The sequence below is a fragment of the Rhinopithecus roxellana genome, chromosome 9 (genome assembly GCF_007565055.1).
Source record: "Rhinopithecus roxellana isolate Shanxi Qingling chromosome 9, ASM756505v1, whole genome shotgun sequence".
Taxonomy (NCBI): Eukaryota; Metazoa; Chordata; class Mammalia; order Primates; family Cercopithecidae; genus Rhinopithecus; species Rhinopithecus roxellana.
This window is the reverse complement of record NC_044557.1, coordinates 73,734,499-73,759,667: the sequence shown is the minus strand read 5'-3', so window position 1 is coordinate 73,759,667 and position 25,169 is coordinate 73,734,499. Positions and strand designations below refer to the sequence as shown.

The 25,169-nt window shown below is 35.1% G+C and overlaps 1 protein-coding gene across 7 annotated transcripts; it reads right to left on the bottom strand.

Annotated features, from left to right (window-relative positions):
- Nucleotides 1-2,615: 2,615 nt before the first annotated feature.
- EBAG9 (estrogen receptor binding site associated antigen 9) lies at nt 2,616-24,067 on the bottom strand. 7 transcript variants are annotated; one of them, XM_030937709.1, is made up of 8 exons: nt 23,781-23,987; nt 17,672-17,719; nt 16,418-16,515; nt 13,428-13,506; nt 12,498-12,656; nt 10,757-10,864; nt 6,861-6,952; nt 2,616-3,334 (listed from the first exon to the last, which is right to left on the bottom strand). In XM_030937709.1, the coding sequence occupies exons 1-8, from the start codon at nt 23,919-23,921 to the stop codon at nt 3,214-3,216; spliced, it is 846 nt and encodes a 281-aa protein (XP_030793569.1). In that variant the 5' UTR covers nt 23,922-23,987; the 3' UTR covers nt 2,616-3,213. The 7 variants fall into 7 exon arrangements, with proteins under 7 accessions (XP_030793569.1, XP_030793570.1, XP_030793571.1 ...); XM_030937710.1 differs by lacking the exon at nt 23,781-23,987 and adding an exon at nt 23,236-23,724; XM_030937711.1 differs by lacking the exon at nt 23,781-23,987 and adding an exon at nt 22,967-23,203.
- Between the last annotated feature and the right edge of the window lie 1,102 nt (nt 24,068-25,169).

Here is a 25,169-nt window from a genome sequence, read left to right as displayed (position 1 = left end):
TGTACGTAAGGAAAGCATCTACAGAAAGACTCCCTGAAAGGAAGTCCCCTGAAAGGGAAGGCTGGGATAATCTTGGACTGGCTGCAGACTTTCAGTGAGCTTCTCTGTAAAAGTTTCCACTGGTGAATGAGCAGTGTCAGCAGGGGGTATAAAAGGATAGAAACAAATGTGTTGTATGAGGGTAAAAGATGGTCAAGGAGGTCCCTAGAATAGAGTGTTTCTTTCAAGCTATAGATGATCGAAGGTGTCTGGTGAAAAAGCATTTTACTAGCTCTCAAAACTTACTCTGGTTATTGAGTATGCCCAATGGTCATGACCAAGAGGGATGGAAGATAAAAAGTAGAAGGCAATGTAAAAAAATCAAAATACAGTTGAGTACAAAAGGAGTGCCTAGCTATTGCTGTAAGCTTGGGATAGTTTTGGTTACATTAAAGTGAAAGGAATTACACAAAGAAAAAAATAAATCTCTTCATATTGTACTAGGACAGATCAGTTCAAATTTTTAAAAAACTATGTAAATGACAAAAACAATTGTATTAGCTACTAAATATGCTCTTCATGAACCTATTATGTTCTTCAGCCCTCCAGTTCACCTGAGAGGGTATAAGCTCCTTCCCTGGAACAATCTGTAGGCTTTAGTCCACTCCCAACCTCCAGCATGGATCCATTCAGAACTTTAACTGTCATGTTTGCTTACACACCTAAAGATTTCCTTTGAGCAAGGGGCTTAATGAGTATGAAAATCATTGTTGTATTATTCCAAATCTGAACTTCATAGGATCAAACAAGATGAGTATGTTAGCTCTGACTGGCTCAAACCATCCTTTAGGAAACATACCATTCTCAACAAAATTCAAGCTTTTGGAACACTGACTATGGTTAGGTTTACACCATGGTGGTAGCTTGTAGTGTTGGAAGCTCGATCTAGATGCTGGTTTCTCTAGGTACCTTCTGCCCAGTCATCAATCTTCATCAAGAAACAACCTAGAAATAATCACCCAGAGGCGAGTGCATGTCAAAACTGAGAAATTTGGATGCAGAATTTAAAATTTTCAGTTCTAAAATATCAACTCAAGTAAACATGCTACAGGAAATGGCTAGAAACCATGAAATTACATTAAAAAAAAAAACACACAAGGTAAGTTTCACGTGTCTTTGATTACTTGTTATCTCAGTACATGAAATGTACAATTTTGGTAATGGCTAAAATGTCACTAACTCTATCTAAGCCTACCAGTATTTCTTATTACTTCTAATAAGGATCTAAAACTGACAATTCTTTATTGAAATCAATAAAACAAAAAATAGAAACCGTAAATTTAGTAGCTAAAGGAGACAGTATGCTACCACGAATTGTTTATCATATGCATTTAACTCAGTGACTACTTTTGGGACCAAAATATACCCAAGTTAATACAGGAATTTAGTTTACACATCAATAGAAATAAAATAAATTCCAGAATTGTTATCTATTCTTTCCACAAGAAAAATCTATTTCTTCCTAATTAATCATACTAACTATAATTTCTAACATCTTTATTTTTAAATAACCAAAAACCAAAAAGCCAAACAACAACAACAAAAACCTCAAACATATGAAAATCATGACCAAAGCAAACTTAAATACTTTTCAGCTACTGGGGAAAAGCAATACAAGTAATTGAGCTAAAGGAAGTTATCCTTTATGAACTCCAAATTTAGACAAGCCATGTTGTATTCCCATAATAACTAAATACAAAGAAGGAAGAGAATACATTATTAAAACTTTTGAGCTCAATTCTATTTAAGTTGGGAGTTTATTAGCAGAAATTCTAATGAATATAATAACTAGAAATATAATTTGGGGCTATAACAAACTCTGTATCAAAGTTAAATTTCATCTTATTCTATAATCACATTTAGTCTGGAATCTTAGGCTAAGGGCTTAAAGGGCTCTCATTGTATAACTTATGATTTTTCTATAAAGTATCACTTTAAGTAAAATAAATTAGCAAGGTTTGGCCTGCAGAGTATCTATGACATTTTAAAATCTCACATAGTGTTGATTCTAGGCAGTAACTTAGTAAAAATCTTTAAAAATTCTAAAATGATAGGAAAATCAAGCTGGATGCATTTCAGTTGTGATGAAAAGGTTAATGGGATTTTAAACTATCAAGTCTACTTTTCCCCTATAAACAACAGTATTTAACTATTTCCTTAAGACTATTTTGGAGCCAATCAACACCATAAATAAAAGATTATTATTCCTACCTTTATGATTTAATGAATCAATAATGTTATCCTAGCCAATAACACAGGTAACCTACATAATGTCGGACATCTAAAGCTAATACAGAAATCATCTACAAGCTTTGAAATATTTGACCTGATGGCTTTGTGCATTTGTAAATTAATGGCTTTTGGGATGGAGGAAGAACTAAGGCACTCAAAGATACCACAACATCTTAAAATCTATAGTGAAAGGAAAAAACTACTAATACTAGTTCTTAAAACTCACAAGTTATAATGTAAAACAAATGTCATTTTAGTTGATTTTCAATGCTTATACATGCGGTATACATTACATGTATGACATTACAACACCAATCCAAAAGAAAACAATGATGTACAAAATGTTTATGATAAATAAAATTATTGCATTTAATGTCATTTTCATGAAATGAAAATCATCAAATTCCTTAATGTTGTATCAAACGTAAACAATACCAGTTCAAATTAGAGAGAATGTATGTCAACACCAACTTTTGACAAAAATAAGAAAGCTAAAGCCCTACAATTTATCTAATTTAGGTCAGGTAACCATGGAAACAAAAGAATATTAAAATTATTTATTTTATCATTATGCACATTGAAGGAAATCATAACAGACCTTTTCCACCATAAAATTATATACACCCATTTATTTAGCTAGAAACACTAGCTTGAGAGGTACTGATATATTCCATTTGTGATACTTTCTGTATAGCAAACAAATGTCTTATATTTGGAGCACGTTGAAGAAAACATTGTCTCAAGTCTTTTTTGTTTTTTTGAGTCTCAATCACTAAGAGTTCAAGGTACTTTGGGAGAATTCTAGTGTCCTGGATGGCTTGATCAATGTATTAAAATCAAGCAGTGTGTATTCTTAAAATACTCTTAAATCCATACAAATGTTGCTAGAGTTGTGGAGCTGAGATTTCTCCTACTGGCATGATAAAATGTGAAGAACATGTGTTATGAAAGTTTCACACCAATTTTATTTTGTTCCTTCTTCATTAGCCGTTGTGCTTCCTTTTCCATTTTCTTCCTTTGTTGTTCGGCTGCTCTCTTTTCTCTGTCTGCTAGTTTCTGCTGTCTGCAAAGAAATATACTTATATTTTTACTTTTAGAAAATACTACACAGGTAAAATGGCAAATAAATTCTAGAAATAAATAGCAGTGCCTTTTTATCACCATCAAATAAAATGTTGAAAGTCTTGAAATCTTCTAACTTGAAAATTCCAAATATTTTCAAAAACAGGATTTCTCTTAGTCCTTAGAACATGACTTGTGAAGTAGAAGAAATATTATCTCTATTTTACAAATAAGTAAAATGAGGCATAAAGGCTACGTGACTGGCCCGAAGTCATAGGATTAAGTACAGGGGTAAGAACCCACATCTTCTGACACTTCTTATTCAGATTATCTCCATTTCGTAAAACAGTACTTCCACTGAACCACATCTTTTTCTGGGGATACCATTCAGAAAAGCTTGATATTGAGCTTGATAATCTCCTGTTAATATAGTAGTTATAAACAGCCAGTTTTTAAAGAGAATGATGAACACAGCTGAACAGAACACATGCTCCAAAAAGAAAATGGAAACTTAAGATATCCCTTCCACCTAGAATCTAGAAATAAATTTCAAGATTAACATGTGACTAACTCTACCAAAGAGAAGAGTGGTGGGTATTTAATCAAATACTGCATGTTCTCACTTATAAGTGGGCGCTAAATTATGAGAACACATGAATGTATAGAGAACAATGCATACTGGGACCTACCAGAAGGGAGGAGGTTAGACAGAGGGAGAGGATCAGGAAAAATAATGGATATTAGGTTTAATACCTGGCTGATGAAATAATCCGTATGACAAACCCCCTTGACACGTTTACCTATGTAACAAACCTGCACATCCTGCACATGTAACCCTGAACTTAAAACTTTTTTTTTTTTTTAAAAAGAGAGGTAGGTATTTACTAATTATACTTTGTGAAACACATACCCCTTCCTTATTCTTTCCATAACTCCACTGACCCAGACTCACTCTCTCTATCTTTATTGATTGGTTTATGTAGGGAGTGGAGGTAGGAGTGGGATGATGAAACAGGAGAGAGCGGAGTGAACATACGCTGGTCCTGGATCTGAAGGGTTAGGGTGTGAGAAAATCATTCAAGTATGCAGCGTTGAGGCAGGAAGCTACAGGTCACAATTGGGCATGGAATAGGCAACATTAGGTTATATGCAGAAAAATTCAAAGTGGATTATCTATGTCTGGGGGAGATCAATACTGACTACAGCGAGTGAAAAGTATGTACAGTTCTCAATCATAAACAGGAGTAGGCAGAGTTATGGATGACCAAAATTCAAGAAAGTAAAGAAACTATTTTTGGCAACATTTTGACTTTTGTTATCAATTTCTGAAGAATAGTTTTAAAAAATATATTTTTCATCACTCTGCTCATGTTCAAGAAAAACTAATAATCTGAACTAAAAATATCAAACCAGAAGAAAAAAGGAAGGTAAGGAAAAAACTATAAAGGGCTGGCTAGTTATCTCACTATAAACAAGTGAGATAACAAAGTTTTGACCTGGTTACTAGCTAAAATAATATAAGGGCTGAGCATCTCAAATATAAAAATCCAAAATCTGAAATGCTCCAAAATCTGAAATTTTTTGAGGGCCGACCTGATGCTCAAAGGAAATTGTCACTGGAGCATTTCAGATTTTAGATTTTCATATTTGAGATGATGAACCAGTAGTAGAACACAAATATTCTAAGGTCTCAAAAATTTCAAAATCTGAAACACTTCTGGTCCCAAGCATTTTGGAAAGGGATACCCAATCTGTATCAAAAACTAAAATGTAAAAGAGACAATGTAAGAGATAGCTGCAGACAATACATTTTACCTATCCAGATGCATGCTGGGAATTATTAAAGTACCAGAATCATCATTCTTAGCAATACTGATCACAGTACTGGCAGTATTTTATAGTGGCAATAGGAAAAAAGCTCAGAGTTGGAAGATATGGAATGTGGATACATTTTTAAAATGCTCAGTGTCTATTCAGGGGCAGTAACAATGTACGGAAGCCTCCATTTCTCTTTGGCTCTCCCTATGTACTTGCAGCATGAAGCATGTCTATTACAGATTAACAATCTCACTCTCCCAAGCTGTCCTTAAAGGGTAAAACATTAAGTTTTTAAGTACATTTTTTTCATTTGTCTTGTTTTGTTAGGGGTTAAGAGGCATTTAATGAAAAAGAAAAGGTTTTTGTACAATGTTAAGATACTTGTGAACTCATGGCATGAACTGTACAGTGAGATTACTGTATTTAAAAAGGACAGCCCCCTTCCTTTGTCTTTGCAGTTAATGGCACTAATAATTACTAGAATCCCCAAAATGTCTTAAAATACTCAGACATCTGTATTTATTATTTACTTTTTAAAATAACACTGAATTTTAAAGAGATGATTTGTCTTTTTTGATGATCCATGCAATATCCTAAGTGTTATACTTCACAATTTAAAAAATATTCCCTTTATAAAAGATAAGCTATACTGACTAAATAAGAACTAAATTTTAAAAACTCTCACAATTTTCCTGACTGAATTTTGAAATGTGACATCCCCTAACCAGCAAAAAAACAAACAAACAAAAAAAGACTTGATATATTTCAAAGGAAAAAAACCCAAAAACTTCAAACAAAATTCCCAGTTATTTAGCTGCACCCTCTGCTGGTTGTTCAATGTAACTGTAATTTATTGACAAAGCCAAGAAGGGAAAATACAAAAATGAAATCAGTTTTTTTGTTGAGAGTCAGATAAAGAATAATTTGCTTGCTATTCCTATGGTAAAAACAATCTAAATTTTAAAATAAAAAAATTATATTGCTGTATCTTACTATACAATTTTAAAAATGTATAAATTATTTAGATGCATTTAAATATCTGATTTTTAAAAATCAGTAATCAGTCACTAGCTCTCCCTTAAGATAAATTTTCTCTTTACTCTTTGACCTAACGTAGCAGTACTAAGAAATATGTTTGCTGCTCACACACAAAAAAGAACAACCAATAAAAATGAACTTTAGAACTTCCAGAATAGTATTTTTTGTAGAATGGGTAGTTCATCTAACATATAGGGCTTTCACGGACATCATTTAAGATATATGTACAAACGTACAGTGTCACGTAAGTTATTTTCATTCAAATGAGCAGTGCTGGGCACTATGCTAGATCATGAGGAAATGGAAATAAAGTTGTAACTTCTGATCTAGAGGAATATCAAGCTTGTAATATGATATGTATCATATGTATATAACCATATATATATAAAACTTTTTATATACATGTATACATAACATTTCATTTGCCATTAATAAAGTTATTTTGTTCCTACAGTGCTTAAAATTCTTGGTTTCTGTGAGGTTTTAATCATATAAAATAGTATCTGCAGTCTGAAATACAAAAAAAAAAAAAAAAACCAAAAAAACTCCATATTATCTAAGGCTCAAATGAAGAAAAATATAATATTTGGCAGAATAGGCTCCCTTGAAACACAAGAGGGAAGAAATCTAGTTCTTCTACTCAGGTTGCAATATAAATGCCACTCAAATACCTCAGAACTTCTTCTGCTTGCCAGGCTGCATCTTCTTCTTCTTCCCATGCATTGGTATTTTCTTGCCAGGTATCTAAGTCACCTAATTCAGACTACAATGAAAAGTAAAACAAAATTAAGAGAGTAAAAGTCATCCTTTTTCCACATAGCCATCAAAAAGAGTATCTTTTAACACGTAACTTAGAACCTGTCATTCTGCTGTGTCTTTTCAGCTTCCTTACCCTGTCCTATACAAGGCACAAATGATTTTGCTTTTGGCTTGCCTAGAACTGATGTATGACTTTCGATGCTCCTAGGCAAGTCCAGCTTTCTTCTTTATTTTATGTTTTATGGGATACTCTCTTAAATTTTCTTCTTTGCTGTACTTTATTTTGAAATGAACAAGAACAGAACATTTCTTTGGTTTCTTTCTCTTCTCAGTAAGATGAGGGAGCTGGGCATAGAGTGACAAGAAATTGACTGATCCCAGACTGAATCAGAAATCCTTGACTGGACTAATCTGTGCTGAAAAGAACTGCAAGCTGAAATGTAAAAACTAGCACAGTCATCTTCATTTAAGCATATGTAACTTACCGGAGATTTTTTATTGGCACTTACTGTGTCAATCCTAGGCAAAAATGATAAATCATGCAAAATGTATCTTTACTGAAATACTTCTATGCCATGCTTCCTTTTCCCAGTCTTTCTTTCCTGGTATCATCTCCTGGTCCCTACCTCTATTTCCCAAGGCAGACCTCCAAAAGTTCACTGTTTTCTTTCAATAACTAATGAAAATGGTCATGCTGGACTATTTAGGTAGGTTTGGAAGTGACTGTGTGTAAAATAACTGGTACCAATCTGTGAACAGATTTATTTAATAGCATATTGTTTTAAATACTTATCCCTAAAAATGAAATAGAATGTTTTGAGCTTTCTTCTTCTGACAATATATGTAATACCATACTCTGTTAAAAATTATTAAAATATTTCTAATTGTTTAATATACATTTCTGAAAGGAGCATTTTTAAAGCTACTGAAAGTGCAAATGACAGCTTTGAAAAGTACCAAGCTATCCTCTTGACTGCAGCAGGTAGAAATCTTGCCTTTTCTTCTCCCCTACTTTGTTTTTTTTTTTTTTTAGGAATCAGCATTTCACTTTGCTGCCCAGGTTGGAGTACATGGTGTGATCATGGCTCACGACAGCTTCAAACTCCCGGGCTCAAGGGATCCTCCCACCTCAGTTGCCCTAGTAGCTGGGACTGCAGACACATGCCACCACACCTGGCTAATTGTTTTTTACTTTTTTTAGAAATGAGGTCTAGCTATGTTGCTCAAGTTGGTCTTGAACTCCTGACCTCAAGTGATCCTCCTGCCTCAACCTCCCAAATTGCTGGGATTACAAGTGTGAGCCACTGCACTCAATTGCTTTCTTTTCTCTTTACTAATTTGACAAGATTTAAAATTGTATCTTGTTATTTTACTTTGTTTTGTTTGAGACAGGGTCTCACTCTGTCACCTAGGCTGGAGTGCAGTGGTGTGATCACAGCTCACTGCAGCCTCCACCTCTTGGGCTCAAGCAATCCTCTTACCCCAGCCCCTCCCAAGTAGCTGGGACTATAGGCCCGCACCACCACACCCAGCTAACTTTTTTAGTTTGGTAGAGGGGGGATTTTGCCATGTTGCCCAGGCTGGTCTCGAACTCCTGAGCTCATGTGACCTGCCCACCTTGGCCTCCTGAAGCGCTGAGATTACAGGCATGTACCACCTCACTGGGCCTACTTTGAGCACTAATAAGATCAAGCTTTTCTTCAAATTAGGTTATGTCTATTTCTTATTTGTAAACTTCCCATTCATATTATCTATTCTTCCACTAAAGTAAGTATTTGACTGTTAGAGTAGATAAAATATTTAGATTTTTTTAAAAAGTGAAACTATAGAGACCATTAAAAAGGGTGGTATCTGATCCTTTAGTAGAGATGGCCTTAGTAAGAAGAAAAAGGAGAGAAAACCATTGATAGATCTGTCTACATAAAAACTAAATACACCTGCCCAACAAAAATATCCAAACCAATTGAACAAACTAAAAAAGTATAAAACATGACATTTATCTTTAGTATAAAAGAACTCTCACAACAATATGAATGGTGAATTCTAGAAAAAAATAAAATGTATAGTTTAAAAGAAGAATCTAATTTGTAGAATGAATGGTAAGATATTTTTGGTATAGAAAACAAAGTCCAATAGGTTACCATCCTCTCCTATGCAATGCCCCTTTATTCTGTCTGCTTGGGAGGAAAATATGTGGAAACAGCAGTGGAGACATTCTTCATCTACCCTACTTACCCCTTCTCAACTCTGTAAGTAGTTGTATATTTACAACTTTACAATGAGCTATGATAGTATTATAATATCATATACGTGGCAAATATTGCTAATTCAGCGGGTAGGATTAAAGCATTTCACCAATATGGATCAAACATATATGAATAAAGTTTAATTTTGAGATCTATAAAATAAAAAATTAAACATTATAATGCTATGTTATTCAGCTAAGTATCTATGGTGTATGTTCACAGCATCATGTAACTGCATAGGAATTATCAAAGTTTGTAATTACATTGATATGTGTGATCATTTATTTAATATTATGTCTTCCCTACTAGAATGCATTTTTCTGAGGCAAAGACCCTTTAATGCCACAGGGTCTGGCTTTAGTAAAAACAATGTTTTTACTCAATGAATTAAAAACATACATATACTTGGGTCACCTGGGGAGAGGGGCCTCAGAAGCAACTATGCAGTTTACACAAATAAATAAAATACATAGATTGACAGACAAATGTAGTTTAAAAACACGTCCACAACTTCTTAGACATTCCTTCCTTCAAGAGGTGGAGGCTTGCGTGTGGGCTGGATTTAGTGGCTTCTAATGAAATAACGTGGAAGTGACAGTGTATCACTTATAAAACCACATCACAAAAAGGCATTGTGGTGTCACCCTCACCCATGAGCAAGTGCTCTCACTCTCTTATCACTTACTGGGAAAATCAGCAGTTACAGTCATAAAGAAATTCAAGCAGCTCCTTGGAGAGGTGCACAGCAAGGAACTGAGGCTTTGTGCAAACAGCATTAATTTGTCAGGTGTAGAAGTGAGCTGTCTTTGAAATGAATCCTTCGACCACAGTCAAGCCTTCAGATAATTGAAGACCCAACCCAATGACTTGTCTGCAAACTCATGAGAAATTCTGAGTTAGAACCACCCAGTTTAGTCATCTGGATTCCCAATTCACAGAAACTGTGACATTAGTATTTGTTATTATTTCAAGTCACTGAACTGAATTTGGAGTTGTTACACAACAATGGATAATATAATCAATCAATCAAAGCATGCTTAAAGCTTAGGTAGGTAGGGGTCTGGACATCTGTGCTTTTAAAAAACTTCCAAAGCTGATTTTGATATGCTCCCAAGGTTGAGAACCTCAGCTGTCTACTTCTTTCAAAAATTTTTCCTTCAAAAAGTTTCATTTAAGTCAAACCATTTAAAATTAAGTCATACTTTGAATGAAAATACACTATGTGAAGAAAACAATTCACAACTCACTTTAAAATAATCTACCATTAGGGTTAATCTCTCATTTTAAGGGTAATCTCTCTGATGTTTATATTTTTAAATAACATTGTGTCTCTATCTTTCACGTGTACAATGAGACCTGGATCTTAGTATCTAATGTAATTTACAATCTCATAAAAGGTTAGGATTGGTAAAACTCCAGATTAACCTCTCTCGAACTGCTAAACCTGTTTCAAAGTTACAAAAACATAAATACTATGTTAAACTCAATTAGATTTTATTCCTCTGCTTTAAAGAAAACAGAAACAAAATGAAACCTTTCCCTAGAACCATTAACATACTTACAGACTGATGAATAAAAGGCAGATCTTGTGTAGCTGCTAATCTACTAGAAAAACCTGTGCTCCCATCTGGGATGCCAAAATTCAATGGTTCTCTCTTCTTAATAACAATCTGGAAGATTAATTGAAAAAGAATTACAGGGATATTTTACAAATCACTACATAAGAATAGACAACCAAAACATTTTGTAATTACTTAAAATATTTCTTTTTAAAATTTACCACGTAAAAACTAAAAAAAGTCTGTAAGTATCAATTTCCCAGGCAATTGTTGTACAAATCAGTTACATACTAAGAAAAATTGTATTTCACTTTTAAAAATTAATACAGTCTCATTTTCTTTCTTCCTCTCCTACTTTCCCCAGACCCCAAAATATAATCAATCACTTTTAGTTACTGTATTAAATAAGAACAGGTATCATATCCTGCCAATAGTATAAACAACTCTCCCAGCATGTGAGATACCTATGAATACATTAACTCATTCAGGCCAGTAGCATCAAAATACACTTACATGATATGTTGGTAGCCTTATTCAAAGCATTTCCACTCTAATTAATTTAATAAGGCACTACAGTGTAATATACTAGCTTCCTACGGAGAGCAGCAGTATACTTCCACAATACAAGGTATTCATCTACTAAGAAACTCAAAGAATCCTTAAAAAATACACAATTTAATGTGTTTTAGCATTGAGAAATTTGGACAACTCAACAAAAAAGAATGTAAATGTTATCAACCTAGACAATGTAAATATAAATGTACAGCTGAAATCAGCTGAGAGAAAGGTGAGGAACAACTGCATTATAAATTGTGAAATAATGTCCTAATTTTTATAAAGTGTGTGTGTGTAAATATATATACATATATGATAATATTTTCTATGTTTGAACAGGAAAGCGAGCTTTAAGTGTGTTTTTCTGATATAGCAGAGTGACTAGTGAGGTAGACTGGAATAAAGGAGAGGGAAATAAATAAATCTTCATTTACCATAATATGAATGTAGTGGACAATGTCTGTTACTGGTAAACAAAAAATGGAAATATAATCATATTATAGATAGATATGGTGACAAACACTTGAAGAAATCCAAACAGAAAATTATTGAGTGGCTGCTTCTTGGAAGTAGAACTGGCTAAGAAGAGTGATAGGTCAGAAGTCTAACTTTTCATTATAAGTTCTTCTACATTTTTTGATTTGAAAAAAGTACATGTAGTATTTTGATAAATGAAAAGGAAAATACTCAAGCATTCTGCTTTTTCCAGTAATTCCCTGAATCTCTAAATGATCTTCCATATTCAATTCAAAAGAGATAAATGAGATAATGTATAGATGACTAATACAAACTCACAATTATTCTTAAGTTCTTAGAGTCCTGCATCAGTTTTATAATGGTTACAAACAATAAAATCCACTTATCAGTTTGTAGATATTACTAAAGTATGAACTTGTTAGAACTCTTATCCAATTCACCTTAGTCTCCATGGCAGAGACTGGAGTCTAGAATCTGACATATAGCAGGATTTCGATACATGTATAAATATAATTTTAAAAGACTTGGGGTACAACTTACTAGAACTATGTCCAGGTCATTTGAACATATAAAATTCTTACTTAACACGACAGAAAACAAACAATAGATACTTAGAAATAGGCTTTCTAATAAATGTGAATTGTATAATCTAATTTTAACTATAGGAATCTAAAAAGTAGTTTAATCTCCAAAAGCATAAATCTTAACATACTTTCTGAGTTTTCCTAATAGTTGGTGTCATGTCCTTAAAATAGTCAGGTTCCAGTTGTTCCAAAGAATTTTGTTGTGTTGCCACACTCCCATTCCCTCCTTCGATCTTTACACTGGTGGGTGCATCTTCATCCCAGGAAGTCCACTCTTCAACATCTGTCTAAATTTAATTGATCAACAGTATCAGCCACAAAGGGGCAACTTAATGAACATTTCATTGATGATTTATTAGAAAAATGGGCTTTACAAAAACACTGGTTTCACACTTTTTTGACCCACAGGAAAATATACATTTTATATCGCAGATCAAAACTTGATCAAAAGTTGAAAAAATACAAGACATTCTGATATATTATGTTCTATTTTATTCTATTATGTCCATTAAAAAACAAAAAACAAAGTAAAACAAAAGCAAATGCTCTGAAAACTGAACTGACATTAAAACTATAACCCATAGAAGGACTGGACATTTTCACCTAAGCCTAACCAGATTGATCATCTGATAAAAAATACCAAGCTTCTCCACATGATTTAAATAAGACAAAGTCTCAAAGCATAGTATTCAAAATGTTCATGAAACAACCCAGAATTATTCAGCACATAAAAATCAATAAATCTTAATTTGCAAGGTAAGTTAATCAACAGATACCAACACCAAAATGATACGTTGGAATTCTCTAAGGCTTTACAATAGCTATTATAAAAATGCTCCAACAAGCAATAGCAAACACTTGAAACCAATGAAAACAAAATAGAAAATGTCAACAAAGAAACAAGATAAAATGAAGAACCAAATAGAATTTTCAGACCAGGTAAATTTAACAACACAACAAAAATCAAAGTAATTTCTATTAATATATTGTTCTAGGACACTTAATTTTTCAAAAACAAAACAAAACAAAACAAAACAAAAGAACAAAGAAAAACCTACCTGCTTAGGAACTGATGAATAATCAACTGTAGTTGGCAAAGTTATTTGATCTCCACTTAATTTCCGTCCTCTGCCAGATCTGAAACAAAAATGAAATAATTTATTTCAAGAACTACCAAAACAAGCAAAGTAAAAGCACTATGTATCTGGTAATTTAAGGCTTATAAAACAAGATCTTTCTCAATTTTATAATTATTGATTTTAATAATTAACAGTTACTCATTAATTTATGGTAAAAAAAGTCATAAATCAGACATCTTGTGAATGTTTTTTAAATCTTGGACAGAAACAGAACAACGCAACTGCTTTTTGGCTTAAGGCTCCGAATTATAAACAAACTCAAGAGGAATATAAAGTCAAAAACAAAAATGCAAGATGCTTTCAGAGCATGCTCCTTGGAGTGCTATGGGTTCTGTGGGTGAAGTTCTGGGCCACCTTTGCTGTTTTAAACAGGGTGGCTTGGCTTTTATGTTTTATACATGGGGTTTCTTGACAAGATTAACTATTAAGAAGTTTAAAAATCACTGGTTTGAACCAAACGGTAATTTAGTTTTAAGGATTAGTAGAAGTACCACATTAAACAGGACGTACTATAACTCAGTTGTTAAGAACATGGTCTGTGGGATCTGTAAACCACAGTTTTCAATGTTACTTCTATTATGTCTAGTTAGAATTATCTACTTCTCAGCCTCAACAGCCTCATCTATAAAATGCAGGTATTCAAACCCACTTTTGCAGGGTTGTTTGAATTTAATTAACTGACATATTTAAAACCCCTAGACAGTGTGTGCCTGCTACATCGCAAAACATACAAAAAATGGCAGGTAATAGAGACGATGAGTCATTTACTTCACTTCAAATAATCTATAAAGCATCAATAAGAACTAACTGATAAAGTCAGCTATTTTTATTACAGATTCAAAGCTATATTTGTTTAAGGCTGAATAGAAAAGTAATATAAAAAAGTAATATGAAATTTATGACATAAGCCTGTTTTTCCTTTCAGTAGAGATGGGGTTCTGCTGTGTTGCCCAGGCTGGTCTTGAACTCCTAGCCTCAAGCTATCCTCCCACCTCGGCCTCCCAAGGCCCTGGGATTACAGACATGAGCTACCACGCCTGGCCAAGCCTGGTATTTTAAAATACATGGTCTAAGGTTCCTTCAGACACCAAAGAGAAACTTATCCTAACATATGGTCAGTTTTCTTTAAAATTGAACATACAATCAATTCTAAATATGTATACATTTACAACACGAATGTCCTTAATATTTTTTACATCAAGAAAATTTCTTATCCTAAAAGTAATCTATTTAAATTTTAAAAAATAGTAGTGCAAAAAGAAAACATCTATATTTCATCACCACTGTTGACACAATGCTTCTTATTTTAACTTCCTGTCTTCTGGCAATTAATACCCATTTTTAATGTTGCTTTACCTGGTGAATTTCTGGCCATCCTCTTCCTCATTCTCTGGTCATTTAAACACTTAGGTCACTCCTTTTTCTACTTCCCAAATCCTGTCCTCTTGGGTGATTTCAAGTCAACCACCTAAATTTTCCATTTCTTTCTTGACTTCTGCTCAAGTGATCATCTCTGGATGATCATTTCACCCACTTGTCTCTTGCAATACCCTGGACTTTTTTTTTTAAATCTCAGACCACTCTACTTGTAGCAATAAATTCAACGGCACTTAAGTCTCAGAGTTTTAGCAGCTATCAAATGGTCATTTAGCCAGAGACTGCAGTTCCTATCCTTCCTTGCAGCTAGGGGGCCATATGACTAAGCTCTGGAAAGCAGGCAGTGCAAAAATTGTTGTGTGCAACCTCTAAATCATGTCTCTCTCTCTCTCTATATATAAAGAGCTGATTGCTATCCATTTCCTTTTTTACTATACCCTCCCTTAGTGTGTATGTAACTTTTTCCCAGTATCCTTAGGCCACAGAAACACCTAACAATTCCACCGAATAAGGTAGTTACAACCAAAAATCTTAAGTATGTCCTAACTGCTTAGTAGCCATTGTAAAAAATATACATTTAAAGAAAACGTAATATTTCTATTTATTCTTAAATAACCACAATCACTGTACTTATTAATGAAATGTGTGTGCCTGTTGAACACTCCACAGCTTCTTATGCCTTAGAATAAAACTGGAGACCATCCTTCTTGTTTTCAGTTCTACATTAATTTTGGTGCAGTACTTGCTTTTAATTACAACCTAAAATCCTGGCTCTGCAACGAGATGTCACCAAAAATATAAGTAAACAAAAACTATCTCAAACATTGAAGAATACCATCATAAAAAAATACTGCAGGATTTAATGTTGCAAATGTGAACTACTTTGAGTTGAGGTATTCAACAGATGCTATCACTATGTTTCACTGGAAAATTTAAAATATTCTATGGCATCCCTGTGAATTTCATGTAAAGCCCTGAGGTGCCTCAGCACACATTTTAGAAATCATAGCTCTTGGGTATGATCCTGTGACAAAACAGAAGGAACTGAAGTCTACAGATGATGTCCTAAAGCAAATGACTTACCTGCCCTTGACTAGCATATTCTGGAATGTTACTTAAACAGACAAAATAATTTTTTTTTAAATATAAAAACAACACTACTGTAGTATAGGCAGAAATACCTATTCCAAATTTCACCTAACAACTTTAAAACATTCCTATAATGAAACAAATACATCAAAGTTCTGCGATGATTATAACAACGAAAGTTGGTCTGTCTATTCCTAAATAGTATTAAGCATATTATTTTAGTGGAAAGTATAAGAATTTGAATGAACAAAAACAACTGAACCTCTATTTTCTAGATCTGAAGTAGAGAAAAAGTATTTAAAAATGACTAGGAATTAAATGAATAAATACTGCAATCAAGATATTCAACTTAAATATAACCTGTCCGTCCACAAAATTTTAAGTTTTGAAGGTATCCAAAACCAGCGAGGAGATACACAGGTCAGTTTGAACATAAAACTTACCTGCATATTAATCTCTTTAGGAATGAGAATACTGTTGCTAGGCAGGTACAAAATTTAAATAACCGAAACTGGGTGATGGCCATGGTGGGAATCAAAACCTGTGGAAGAGGCACAAAACAAAAAATGCAGTAAATTGATTTCAAAAGTCATACTCCTGTCCTGAAGAGACCTATTACGCACTAAGAAAAATCTAAGATAGTTTTTACTTTTCTCTAGAAACTATAACACAGTAAATTTTAAAATTATAATTTAAATCATATTAACAATTCAAAAACCAGATTTTTGAGTTTTCAGTGGTTGTAAGGATAAAATCCTTCATTTTGAGTTTCTGAAAATAATTTTACCTAAATCTATTAATACAAAAATTTACAATTCAAAAAATCAAAAGTATAAAATAGTATATATTAAATATCTGTGTACCTTTTGAAGTTTGAACCACCTGAACATAATACTATTTAAAATATTTTTAATATTTTTAACTTGCAGATGAATATGTTTCCTTATATCCATTTTATAGATGAGGAAATTGAATTAAGAGAGGTCACATAACTTGATCAAAGTCACACAGCTAGTAAGTTGAAAGTTACCATGGAGCTCATTTAGTCCAGTGGTTCACAAATCTGGGAATCTATTAAAGAAATGCCAATACCTAGGACTACCTCTAGTAAGTCCATTAAATCATATATTCTGAGGCGTAAGGGCTGGTCACAACCAATAAGACAAGAAGGGAGATTAAAAACCACTCAACTGAAAAGGCAGCAGGAAACAAAGAAAAGAGAACAAATAACATATGGGACAAGTCAAAAACAAGTATGATGACAGAGGTAAATCTAACCATATCAATAATCTCATTAAATGCAAATTGTGTAGCATTTCAATTGAAAGGCAGAGATTGTTAGATTGGATAAGAAAGGAAGACAGCCCCCCTCCATGCTGCCAATGAGAAACGCATTTTAAATAAAAAGACACAAATAGGTTAAAAGTAAAAGGATAGGAGAAAATATACTATGCTAGCACTAATCAAAAGAAAGTTGAAGCAACTATTTCAGTGCTAGACAGACTATAGCAAAAAGAACATTACCAGATATAAAAGTGGTCATTTCACAGTGATAAAGGGGTCAATTAATAAAAAGTACATAACAATCTAAAACATGTGTCCTTAATAACAGAATTTTGCCAATATCATAAACAAGACAGATGACATGATTAGATTCTGCAGATATTAAAAGGATACTGAAGAACCATTACGTTTACCTTTGTTCCTGTATTTACTTGACAACTGAGATAAAATGGACAACAACTCTGAAAGACACAAATTACTAAAGCATAAGAACAACCTGAAAATCTGTATATCTATTAAAGAAATTAAATTTGTAGTTATAAAAATTTCCCAGGCACAGATGGCTTCACTGGTAAATTCTACAAAACATTTAGGAAGGAATAATATCCATTCTATACAAACTGCCAAAACACTGAAGAAGGACTATTTTCCCAACTCATTATTTGAGGCCAGTATTACACTGATACTAATCCAAAGATATTACCAGAAAAGAAAACTATTAATATTCTATTAATCTAGACACAAATCTCTTTAGCCAAATATTAGTAAATTAAATCCAACAATATATAAATGGATACAACAGCGTGAAAAATTGGTGCTTAGTTTGGAAATGCTGGATTGGTTTAACATTTAAAAATCAAATGTCATTCACTGTATTAGCAAACTAAAAACGAACAACCATATAAACATCCCAATAGAGACAGAAAAAGCCTTTGACAAAACTCAACATCCATTCCTGTTAAAGAAAAAAAAAATTGCTGCAAAGTATAAGGGAACTTTCTCAACTTGATCAAGAACGTCTATGAAAAAACTACAGTAATATAAGACTTAACGGTAAAACAAATTCGATAGTTTCTCCCCACGATCATGAATAACACAAGCATGTCTGCTTTTTCTACTTTTAGTCAACATCATAGTGGAAGTTCTGGCCAATGCAATCCAGCAAAAAAAAAAAGAAAAAAATAGAAAAGAAATAAAAGGCATCCAGAATGGAAAGAAGAAATAAAAGTGTGCTACTCTACGTGGAAAATTCAACAGGATGTACAATTAATTGTATTTCTATACGTTAACAACAATTAGTAAGAAATTGAAATGTTAAAAAAACATTTACATAGGCATAAAAAATACTGATATTTGAGGACAAATCTAATTAAGGACTTGATTACTGAAAACTATCAAATATTGCTGAGACATTTAAAAGGCCTATATTAATTTAAAAAGACTTTTATTAAGATATCAACATTTCCCAAAATGAGTTATAGATTCCATGCAATCTCAACCAAAATCTCGGCAGGTTTTTTCTGTAAAACTTGACAAGCTAATTTCTAAAATCCATATGGAAATGTAAAGAACGTATATAATAGCCAAAACAACACTGAAAAAGAACAAGGTAAAACTGCTAGCACTATCTGGTTTCAAGACTCGTAATAAAGCTTCAGTAATAAAAAATGTATAGTATTAGAATCAAAATACATAAATAGATCAATGGAAAGTACAAGAATAGACCCACATACATACAAACAACTGTAATTTGATAAAGATGCAAAGGTTAATTCAGAAAGAAAAGAACAGCTATTAAGAAAAAAAAAAGTACTGGTTAAACTGGATATCCACATGGAAAAAATCAAAACAAAAACCTTCAATATATATCTGGCACCAGTTACAAGTAATTAAAAATAGATCATAGACCTAAATGTAGTCTGAAACTACAAAATTTGCAAAAACAAAACTTGTTGACCCTGGGTCAGGCAAAGACTTTTAGGTAGTACAACAAAAGCACAATCCATAAAATAAAAGATTGGCAAATGAGACTTTATCAAAATTAAAAACTACAAGTCAAAAACACTATTAATGGAACAAAAAGACAAGTCACAGACTGAGAGAAAAATCCTTGCAAAGCATATGTCTGATAACGGACTTAAACCCAGAATATCTAAGAACCTCTCAAAATTAAAAAATAATTTTAAAAAAACTCAACGTAAAAATGAGCAAAAGGTCTAACTACACGTTTCATCAAAAAATATATACCTGGCTGGGCGCCGTGGCTACACCCGTAATCCCAGCACTTTGGGAGGCCAAGGCGGGAGGATCACAAGGTCAGGAGAACAAGAACATCCTGGCGAACACAGTGAAACCCTGTCTCTACTAAAAATACAAAAAATTAGCCAGGTGTGGTGAGGCAACAGAATGGCATAAGCCCAGGAGGCGGAACTTGAAGTGAGCGGAGATTGTGCCACTGCTCCAGCCTGGGCGACAGACCGAGCTCCGTCTCAAAAAAAAAAAAGAAAAAGAACATATACAATGGTAAATAAGTATATTAAATGATGGTCAGCATCTTTAATCATTAGAAAAATGAAAATTAAAGCCACAGTGAGAAATTATTACATACCTACTGGGATGATTCAAACTAAAAATAATGGGTCAATAATGACCATAGCAAGTACTGGCAAGGATTTGGAACAACTGGCACTCTCATACTTTAGTAGTGGGAAAGTAAAATGTACAACCACTTTGAAAAAGAGTTTGGCAGTTTCTTACAAAGTTTGACAGACATCTACCATATGACCCAGCCATTCTACTCCTTGTAATTTACCCAAGATAAAGAAAAGCATATAGCCACATAAAGACTTGTATTTGAAGGGTGAGGCAGGAGAATAGCTTAAATGCGGGACACGGAAGTTGCAGTGAGCCAAGATTGAGTCACTGCACTTCAGCCTGGTGACACAGCAGGACTCCATCTCCAAAAAAAAAAAAAAAAAAAAAAACTAAAATAAATAAATAAAGACTTGTATTTGAATAGCAGCTTTTTAACTTAATAGCTCCAAACTGGAAACCAGTTCCTTCTAAGGAAAGGCAAAATATGCACTAGTCTTTTCTATTTCTAGGGTCAGAAGGGGCTTGTAGACAATTAAGGTACAAAGACAGGGCTCCAAAATGTTACCTTAGCAATGCTTTTGTACATATGGAGGCTGTCTCTCCATATGAGCTGAACGATTTACTGAATGCCTAACCTGGAAGTGGCCTACTAATTGACAGGATGAAAAGACAGTGACTGTAAAAAAAAAAAAAAAAAAAAAAAAAGAAACAGAATATTAAAAAAATTTTACTCCAGTAATTTAAATACTTCTGTCAAAAACATCCCAACTGGTGGTTTACTCGGGTTCAAATCATGCAACAATGCTGACTCCTCCTTTCTCTCTCCTTATACCTAATTGCCAAAAAGACCCTATTCAATTTCCCAGTACTGCCCATATTCTTTCTTATTTCCACTGTAATCTATCTAGCATAAGCCTTTATTACCTCTTGCTGGACTACTGTAAAGTCTTCTTAATTTTGGTATTTTATTCTTCCCGAGAAACAACATTTTTTATTTTGTATTATGGTTATTTCTATACCTTACTTTGCCCTGTACAACCCTTCTCTAGAGTGTTTTATTCATTTGGTACCTTCAGTTACCATTTGCAAAGTAATAGTTGAAGAAAAGTTTGATTGCTTCATTATGACTAGAAAGATCTGAAAAATTACGATGGTGAATGATTGCTTCATTTAAAGCTTATTTGTCAAGAACAAAACTCTCAACCAAAAGAAAACTTTCTCAAATGAAAATTAGCCTAAATTTTCTGAAAAATTATAAGAAAAAAAAAGCCAGAAAAGAGACTATAGAACGTGTGGTACTTGGCGGGGAAGGAAATAGAATCAAGGAGATACTTATCAGTATGTTGTGAAGAAAAAAGATGACATTTACCATTTGGGACTGTCAGTTTTAGGATATATATGAATAAAAGTTGAGAATAAATTTCATATAGAGCCCTGGTAACCACAGCCATCACCTTTCCAAATATTGTTAGTGTCATTGTTTAATAAATATTCGCCAACTTGAATGACTTCAATGCAAACTTGAGGTAAAATGTAAAGGTTGATTTTTTTTTCCAATAAAAAATAGAAACTGGGTTTTTTAGTGATTACAGGATAGAATTCTCTCCCTAGCAATCAAGAATATCCTCATTCTGTGGAAAATTTTCTTTTGTGATTAAAGAGGAGAACTGATACTCACTGACTGTCTACTATGGACCAAGCACTATCGAAATGTTAACTCACTTGACTCAAAAAGCCATCTTATGAGATAGATATTACTGTCCTTGTTTCACAGAACTAAACACAGAGTTAGCACATCCACTGACTCCATTCAAACCTTGGTCTGTTTAATTCAAAAGTCAAGAACATCTCATGAACAATGACTATTCTTAATAATTCAGTGATATTACCACTTCCAAGATAAATTTTCCAACCAGTTGCAGTAAAATAGGGAAAACGCGATCAAGTCACACTTCGATTTTCTCAGTTACACTGACTGGCAGGCAGGAACATCCTTTGAGACCTGTATTTACTTAATGTTCCGATTCATCTAAATGAATATATATTAGCACTTACTATGTTTCAGTCGCTACTTTGGATTTGGAGGCTGGGAAATACTACCAACTCCGCACAGGGAAACTCTGCGTTCACTCCCAATTGTCTTGAGCTTGCCCATAAACTTGTTCCTAAGGAATGCAAGAAACTAAGGAGGCAGGATGTCCATCAATCAGTCTTGCTTATTCTGGTATTTATAGGTTTGTCAAAGTCGGGCACATAGTAGGTACTCAAATATTTGCTGAACGGAAGGAAATTAACATTCCTTGAGCACTTGAACGTTCAAGACAATGTTCGATCACCTCACTGGAATCCTCAGGACAATCAAAACAGGTAGGTTTTTCACTACTCCTGTTTAATAAATGAGGCTGACAGACTTAGATTCACTCATCCAGGATTTAAAGAGACTGACCCGAAAGCCCAAGGCTCTCCCCACATCATACCCTACTTAAGAAACCTTTTAATTGTGTGCACATTGCCTCAGTGCGATTTTTGAAATGCCCTCTAGATCATCAAGTTGATAAGTATCGTAGGCTACTTTACACTTTGGTTGCTTTAAAACACTTTCTAGAACGGAACAGTGTTAATATAATCTAATCTTAACATTAAATTTCCTTAAAAATTACAAAGACAAAAATTTGAGGTATGTCAGAATGAGATTCAAAACTATGAGGCAATGTATCCTCATTAAGGCTTTTTGAAGAAATGACATCTCTAGAAAATCAACAGGAATGAGAGCTCTGCCATGTTAACTGAAAAATTTTTTCCTACAATTAAAAAAAAAGAATGCTACATTAGAAACTGATAGATCAAATGTATTGTATCTTTTCTTGTTGAAATTCTCGGTAAACTGCTAGAGGTCCTTTCAAGTAGCCTCAATATATCACAATTCATAAAACAAGCCAAAATCTATGTCGGTACACACTAAACAAGTGCTGTATTTCTAAAACTCTATTTCCGAATCTTGTCATACCAAAATTTGAAAAACCGTATGACCTAGTACAGTCCAGAATATCCTCAAACTGTAAGTCTCTGAAGTGGGTTAGAAAATATCACAAAGCTCACAAAATAAAATTTACCTGAACTCACTTAAATTTGATAAATAAAGGTTTGAGCAGCGGCCCGTAAGAGAAGAGGAAACAGAAGCGGAGTGTGAGAGCTAAAATCGAACATTCTGTGCCATGTCTGGCAACCGAGAGTCAGGCCCTCAAATATGTGACACCACTGGGGCGGTTCCGAAGGCGGAGAAAGGTCTCCTGAATAACTCAAAAGGAAAGAGTTTCATAACTTAAGTGGTTTCATTTCAGATTACCCACGCTGAAATTGGCTGATGAAAAAAAAATCATACCCACTGCACAGATGAGAAAAAACAGGAGCGTTTTCAGGTTATACAAGCCGACGCCTGGCGCCCGGCGTGACGTGAAACGCTCTAAGTTGCTGCAGCTGGATACCAGGTGGACTGGGATTTAAATTGTGGAAAAATCGGCCTGGAGAGGTACAAGGCCTGTAGACGGAGGGCAGTAAGGTCACGGAAATTTTCCTGAGGAAGGCGGCTTTGGAGGCTGGGTGCTTTCCGGGCCGGTACCCCGCAGGCCACTCTCCCACGCGTGAGCGGAGCATGGCGAATGCCGCACGCCTGGGTCCCGCTCCCAGTCGCAGTTTCTTCACCCCAGAGGTCACCTTGACCCGGAAACAGTACCCAAGAGCAGCGGTCAGGCGTCGGGGGAGGTCGGGTGGAAAGGCGAAGAGGAAGGTGGGAGGGCGGGAAGTGCGCAAAGAGGCGGAGGGCCCACGGCGAAGGGCAGACGATGCCCCAGAGGCTAGGGCTGGGGTCGGGATGGGGGTTGGGAGAGGAAAGCCCCTCCCAGGCACGCGCGAACCGCACACACTCACCTGCCCCTCCCCCTCCCCGCCCGCCCGGCGGAGGCTCCGAGCTGCCGCGGGCCGTGCGCGCGCACACAAGGCGCGCTCACGCGCGCTGCCTGTCTCTTCCTCGAGCTCGCGCTCCGCCCGTTCACTCCCAGCCCCGCTCATTCAAAGCCGGGCGCGCGCTCCCTAGCAGCCTGCGTTGCCTCCGCGCAGCCTCCATGGCCTCCTGCTCCTCGGAAAACCCGCCCCCAGCCCCTCCTCTAGCCCCACCCCCAGCCCTCCTTGAAGGCGAATCTCGGCTGTCTCCAGGCCCTCGCTGCGGCACTCCGCCTCAGGTTCTGGCTGGCCCAATAGGTGAGAGGCTACGGATCTGACGTCAGGACTGGGAGCCAATGAGCGCCGGGAGCGGGGCAAGCGGCGACAGGCACGCCAGGTTCGGTGAGGGGTAGCTTTTTGGAACCATTGCGGGCTGCTTTGATTGTTTATTCTTGGAGCGCCTGGTTCTGCCAGATGTCTCTACTTTCCTTCTATGCAGAGTGCCTCCCCTCCACTCGAGCCCCTTTCTGCTCAACCCACAGAACCCCTCTATCAGATGCGACCAAGGAAGATACATTGCAATAAATGCAGGATCTCCCTCTGTCTCAGGAATATTTGGATGCGGCTAGACAGACCCCTCCTCTCAGTCATTCCACCACCTCAAAGATGCGGAATGCTGAGTTTAATTCAGGACGTAGCCTCCTCCCAGTAATTTTTAATTGAATTTTGTTTAAGTAGAAATTAAGAAGTGGCGCTTCACCGCGTCCATGCATTTGTTCCTCACATGCACCCTGGACTTGCCCTTCTTTCAAACTGAGATATTCTTTCCTTCAGTGCTTCTCTCTTTGCAGCCTGATTCTTCTTTTTATCTTGTATGCTATGAAAAGGATCGAGTCCTTGGTTATTATGTGCAGGGGACCCTCAGAATATTATGCTCCACAGTTGCAAAGTGACTGGTGAGGGAGAAGTGAATAGGGTCTAAGGACAAAATCAGTTTATGCAAATTGTTCCTCAACAAGCCTTTATCTTTATATGCCTTTAATTTTTCTTTTTCTTTTTTACTACAACTGCCTTTGTTCTCCCACCCTGACCCAGCAACCACCTACCAACTTAACTTTGTGATAATCTACCACCACCGTCCTCCTTCCAATTTGCACCACGTTTTTTTATTAATAATTTCATTTCCAAGAAGGGAAAGATGTGTTTATGACTCGTGCTCTGGAATGGTTCTGTGTAACGTTGGATAAAATTATTTAATCTCTTCACCTCAATTTCCTCATCAGTAAAATGGCCATAATAGTGCCTACTTCATGCTGTAGTAGTGTTTGCAAAGCTCTCTTAGCACAGAGCCTGGCACGTAGCAAACATTTATAGATA